The following is a 6,351-nucleotide window of genomic DNA, read 5'->3' on the forward strand; positions in this document are numbered from 1 at the left end:
AGGGCAGGCGGGCGCTGCCGCCTCCCACGTGACGCTACGGCGCCCGGCCTGGAAGCGCTGCCCCGGGAAGCTGGCGGGCACTCGGGCGGGGACCGTCCCCTCCTCCCCTTGCTCTGCTGGTGCCCGAGGGAAGGGCGGCCTGCGGGGGTTCCTGTTCGCACCTAAGAAGTTTGTTTTTAACTGGAGAGAAGGCGCACCGCCTCCTCCAAGAGCTTCCAGCGTGCGCCGCAGCAGGCGCCCGAAAGCACCAGCGGGGCGGACCTGGGCTAGGACGGCTGCGGGGCTGGACTGCCTGCCCGCGGCGCCCCGGGGAAATGAGCGCCGCACCTTGCCGTGCCCGCTGCGGCGGTGTTGGGTTCCCAAGCACACGGAAAGCATTAATACACCGGGGAACCGCAGTGACTCCCGCTGTGAGCCCCTGTCGGGACTTCGGACAGGCGTCCTGTCAGCTTCTCCCCTCCCGCCCCAGCGTGAGCTCCGCGCCGGTGCGCCGTTCCCCCGGGGCGCCGGAGCACGGTCTTCTCAGGTGTTCTGGTCTCCGTTCGCGGAAACGTCGACTGCATCGCTTTTACGCACCTACGTGAGCAAGATCACAACGCAACATAATTAAAAAATAATAAACCAGCCTAACGGCCGTCGGGGTCCCGCCCCGTGAGGGCGGGCTGTGCCTGTGGCGGCGGCGCTCGGCATGGCGGTCGCTGTAGTGATCTTGCTGGCAGCCCTTGCTAGCGGCGGGCGCAAGAGGGAGCCCGCTCAAACTACCGCTCCCAGGGCCCGCCCCTCCACCCCAAGAGTTCCGCCGGAGCAATGTCGGGAGGCAAGCTGCCGGCGGGTAAAGGGTAATGGGGGTTCCTGACTTGAAACACCGGCCGCAGAGCTGCGCTCAGGGCGGAAGGCTGCCCTTACTCTTCCCCGAGTGTTCCCTCTGGAGAACGGTGACGAGCGGCAGAAACTTTCCTTTTAGCTCGGTTGCCTTCGCCGTACTTCCGTGAGGGCGCTTGGGAGCCGTGCCCCGGCATGCTGCCCGCCTCCCTTGCCCGGGCGGGGCACCGCGGCGGGCAGGTGCGGGTCTCCCTGGGAAGGTGGCTGCTCGCTGCCCCCGGCTGGGCTCCGCCGGGGCCGGGGCCCTGCCTCTGCCTGAGGTGGCGGCACCAGCCCCCCCGCCGGGAGCCCGCCCCGCTGCTCCGGGCCGCCCGGCAGAGTATCGGGACGCGAGCGGGGGGTTTAAAAGCTGAAAAAGGAGGCGATAATAGCAAACATGTGTCCGTGCAAAGGGATGCGAAAGAAGAAACACTGCTGTCGGCTGCTCAGAAAGGTAAGGCGGGCTGGAGTCACTCGTGAGCGGGCATACTGGGCGCTGCTCAAAGATGCTGGCACGGAGAAAGTTACTGCTGCAGTTGAGATTTTATAGCCCCAAAACTCTGGAATTAAAAAAAAACCCACAACAATTATCAGAAAACAACGACCCCGTTTCTTTTCACATCGTGTTGTTTGCAGCAGTTGATACATTTCAGTGTACGTTTTGCACAAGCAGAACAAAAATGATGTGGCTTCTTCCAAACAGCTTGTTGATTGAGTGTTTAAGTCACATCAGGGATAAGATGTAGCAGCCTCTCATTTCCCTTTTCGAAAGGAAAACCTGTCACACACAACCTGTCTCCATGCTGTTAAAACAAGTTTGATTCCAGCAAAATTGTCAAAGCTCTGCCTGTGGTACTAGTTTCTTTATAGGATGGCTGTCGCTTTGGTTGGTCTCATTCATTTCAGTGAAAAGTGGTTACTACATAATTAGCCTCAGAAATTCCAAGTGCTTTGAAAAGGTTTATGAAAAACATCCTCAACTGATTAAAAGGCTGCAGGAAAAAAAGGTTACTAAAGTTTCCTTGGTAACTTGTACTTCACTGAAAGGCATACTTTATCACTTAAGCAGATCAGTAGTCACTTTCCAAGTTTTAAAAAAATATTTTGTAACAGAGAATCTCGTATGACTTTTTTTGAATGTATACTGACACTTTTACTAGTACATCAGGTCAAAACTAATAGATAACTGCAGCTTATCTGACAAGTTTTTGATGGTCTCAATAAATAAACTACACATTTTGGTCTAATATACCTCCTTTTTACTGCTCACTTGATTGAGAGTTCATAAAATTGCAGTGCTAAATACCTCATTAGTTCTTAAAGAAACTAGCTCTCATGCTACATGAAAAGTAATAATAAGTGCTATTCTGGGTCTTGAAAACACCTAGCAGGAAAACAGAAAATAATAAGGCTTAATACAGAGATAAAAGTATGCCCTGCACAACATAAGAGACATTCCATTGTCTCTTTCTTTTAGCCAGGAGGCATTATGGGAGCAGTTACTGGAATTTTTTTCTTCTGTCAAAACGTTATCTGAGCTGCAGACTAATAGAAGAGCATTTATATAAGAAAGCGATGCAATCTTACTATCCAGGACTATAACTCCTGTGTTGTTTTCTTTCTATTTCAGTGAAAGAAGCTGGAAGAGACTTCACCTATTTTATTGTGGTGCTTGTTGGAATTGGTGTTACAGGTTATTTTTTAAAATTATGTTCTTTTATCGGAAGACACTTTTCATTAATGCCATCTGGTTTCACTAGTTTTCATTCCATTTGCTGTTGTTTCTGTTACAGGTGGTTTGTTCTATGTGATTTTTAAAGAGCTATTCTCTTCTTCTAGTCCAAGTAAGATCTACGGACATGCCTTGGAGAAATGCAGATCTCACCCTGAGGTTGGTTTTTGCACCTTAGTCATAAGTTTATGTTTCTCAGTAATTACTGTCTCTCTTGGAATCAAAAGTTTGCACAAGGAATGTCACAAGCAAAGCTACAGGAAGACCCAGGTGGTGCTTAGCAGGCAAACACCTGCAGATCTGCCTAGGCTTTTAGCTGACCAGCAGTGGATCAGCTCCAAACTGGAGCCTATATTAGGACAAGTTAATGCAAGCAGTGAGCCTGAGTGAATTAGCCTGCGAAAAGCCAAGGTAAGTGAGCATATCACGGCACAACTGGTGCAACTACAGCGTCAGCCCCTTCAGGGCACGTGCTTGTTTCTCCATACAGGTCTTACAGACATACCTGAGTGCGTACTAAATGTAATGTTTAAGGACTTCTGCAGGTCAGGGAAGGTACTGGTCCCACTTAAGTTTTGCAGATGGGGCTTGCTGCCTTTCCTCAGCACAGTTATTCTCTTGCGACACTTCATTAGGGTTCTGTCATTCTGCGAAGCGCTGCATAAGTAGTCAGGAATTTGAAACACAGTTTCTGAAACACAGTTAGCGTTCCTGTGGCTAACAGGAAAAGAGAAAGAGAAGAGCTGTGTGATCACAGGGTTCCATAAGACGGCTAGATGTAAACAAAAATCAATCTAAAACTGGATTCTAAAAAACCACTACTTGAGGCAAAACAAGAAATGCATGGAATAGCTTTCAGACGAGATTGCCACAGATGCCACTGAGTATAACCTAGAAATGAAGTGACAAGTTGTCACTAGAGTAAAAATGAAGACTGCTTTGGAACAAGTTTGTAGAATTAAAAATTCTCTCCAGTACTTAAACAATAAAAATCACCCTCCCTTTCTAAGCAACTTTAAGTTTAAAACTAGCTTAATTTGGTCTGGCTTTATAGATCTGGGAAAAAAAAAAAATTCTCAAATGGTAGCGGCTTTTAGGTAATGTTGAAGGAGACTGCATTTCTATTTGAAACATTGAAACATACTCTCTTGGAGGAGACATGAGCAAGTATTTCATGCTTCTTTTTCCTTTTTAGACAAAATGTCAGTAAAGTATAAAATACACAGTAAGAAGAGAGATTAAAATGTCATAATCACAGAGGATGGTACAAATATGGAAGATAGTAGGATTTATTTTAGACATTTAATATGTCTCTGTAAAGAAAAGCACTGAAATACAGAGGAATTTTACTTACACTTTTATTTCATAAACTCTTCTATTCTTGACATATCAGACTCACAAGGGGCATTTTGTTGAAAGAAAATGCATTCACAGCAGGGGCATGAGCTGGTACTGGAATATCTGTTTGAATGCGATACCTTCTGACAACTCAAATCTCTTTTCTCTTGTAGATAATTGGTGTTTTTGGTGAATCTATTAAAGGTTATGGGGAGGCAACAAGAAGAGGAAGACGACAGTTTGTCAGGTGCTCTTTGGTGTTTGCCCCATACAGACACTAGTTTTTGCATGGCAAATACATTTTGGGTCACATCACAGCAAGTTAGATCTAGATTAGTGAACTGTACGTGACATACCCTGTCATTTTTGAGTGAAAATGAAAGCAGTTTTCTGCAGTACCTGTTATGTGGCACATACCACTAAATACAGTGCACATACGCTATAAAATGCCAGTGCTGAGTGCCTCGAAACAAGCCATGGTCAGCATGGTAAACATAGAGCTGATCTCTCCAAAAAATAGGATGAGTCTGAAGAGAGTAGTGCAGAGGTCTAGGCATGCATCTTGGGAGCAGGGACCTGACTGAAGTTGACAGTCAAATAGATGAAATTTTTCACACCTTGAATGTGAATTTACTGCAGTAAGGCTCTTCGTCTTTGTTCTCTGTAACCCATTGTGTCACCTTAAACTGTATTGGAAGTTTAATTTGCAGTGTGTATCTGGGCATGACTGATGGAAATAAGAGCTTGGTAGTAAGCAGCAGTTAGTCATTTCAGTAGGAAACATAAACTGGCACCAGAACTCCAGTTTGACCATTAGTTTCTGAAAGTGGTTGCTTTGAAAGTGACATGACCTTTCTATTTATCTAATATTTGGGCGTAACCTAACTCCAGTCTAAATATCAGCATTTAGATTGGAAATCTGATACCAGTGCCAAAGTTGCTCAACTTCAGTAGAACAAAATTATTGCCAAAATAAGTAAAGCATATAGTAAACTGTTTTGATGTGATTTAACCAACCTGATAATTGATAAAACATTCCTTGTGTGTTTTGGCTTGGTAACTTATAAAAAAAAGACCCTGGCAGACGTGGTGATGTGGGTGTTCCTTTCTAGATGTCAGGCTCTGAATCTGGGAGTTCTTCAGAATCAAAACAAGGAGATTCTAGAATCTTCAGCCATTGGATTGCTGTTGAGTTTTGAGGGGAAGACTGGAGTGAGGACATTTAAGCACTTCATCTGTTAATCCTCAACTGCTAATTAGCTCTTTCTTCTAACTCTGCTACTCCTGATACACTCACAGTAAAGCCTGGGAAGAGCAGTAGAGAAGGAGCCCATAGTAGCATAAGGACTGCATCGGAATACACTTTCCTCACAAAATAGTTAAGCAGCTCCTCTAAATAAGAAATTTGAATTTGAAGTTTAACTAGCATATAATATGTATCCTTGCTGAGTGGGTTGTTTTTTTGTTTTGCTGTTTTTAGTCATATTGAATACGTAAAGGATGGACTGAAACATATGCGTTTGAAGTTCTATATTGAGGGCTCTGAATCAGGGAAGCGGGGAACAGTCCATGTGGAAGTCAAAGAGGTATGTGCAATTGCTTGATATAGCTGACAAGCTTAATCTTGAATTTAAACTACCAAAGAGAAAAGAACAGAGCCTGAAATTGTTTTCCTTGCAGAATCCTGAGACAGGAAGATTTGAGGTCCGCTACATATTTGTGGATGTTGACACCTATCCTAGAAGAACCATTATCATAGAAGACAACAGATAGCCAATGACCAAAGTTGCTGGCTCATCTCATTGAGTATTGGATGATACTGGTGTAAGAATTGTTTGGTGTTCTTGATCGTATCTTGCAGCTTTGGGGTTGTGTTACAGGATGTAGCCTCTTGGGGCCTCCATTAAGGTCTTTCATAGTAACAGATGCAGGATTTGAAGTGAAGCCAATGAAAAATAGTAGAGCCATCACTTATAGCAAACACTTTTGACAGAGGAAAATAATAGCTTGTGATGAACAGTGTAGTGCTGAATAATGCTTCTACACACCCAAAAACTGAATCTTCCAAGATTTTAGGTTTGGATGGGGAGCTTTTTGTCTTCCTTTGCTTGGATTTCCCACTAGCACTGCAATAAAGTGATATTTTAAGTGTAGACAAACTCTGTTTTCATTCTGGATGCCTTTGTGTAGATAAGGAGGTAAAATAAGAATGTATGTTAGTGATGCAAAGGGGATCTAGCCGAAGGGCATGTAAGAATATGGATTGTGGAGAGAGACATCCATGGCAAATGACTGAAGATAAAGGTTTCAATATTGGTATCTTCTAAATAGATTAGCAGCATGCAGGATGGTATTACTGTCTGTTCCTTCTGACGTTTACCATCTTGCTCCACTAAGAAAAGACAGTTTTGTAGCAGCTC

At 44.7% G+C, this 6,351-nt stretch overlaps 1 protein-coding gene across 1 annotated transcript; it reads left to right on the plus strand.

The window, feature by feature from the left end:
* Nucleotides 1-251: 251 nt before the first annotated feature.
* Nucleotides 252-6,090, plus strand: TIMM21 (translocase of inner mitochondrial membrane 21). The gene is made up of 6 exons (XM_075744538.1): nucleotides 252-1,315; nucleotides 2,492-2,554; nucleotides 2,655-2,752; nucleotides 4,105-4,178; nucleotides 5,412-5,517; nucleotides 5,612-6,090. The coding sequence occupies exons 1-6, from the start codon at nucleotides 1,018-1,020 to the stop codon at nucleotides 5,702-5,704; spliced, it is 732 nt and encodes a 243-aa protein (XP_075600653.1). The 5' UTR covers nucleotides 252-1,017; the 3' UTR covers nucleotides 5,705-6,090.
* The last annotated feature ends 261 nt before the right edge of the window (nucleotides 6,091-6,351 follow it).

Source organism: Balearica regulorum, chromosome 2 (assembly GCF_011004875.1).
Source record: "Balearica regulorum gibbericeps isolate bBalReg1 chromosome 2, bBalReg1.pri, whole genome shotgun sequence".
Lineage (NCBI taxonomy): Eukaryota > Metazoa > Chordata > Aves > Gruiformes > Gruidae > Balearica > Balearica regulorum.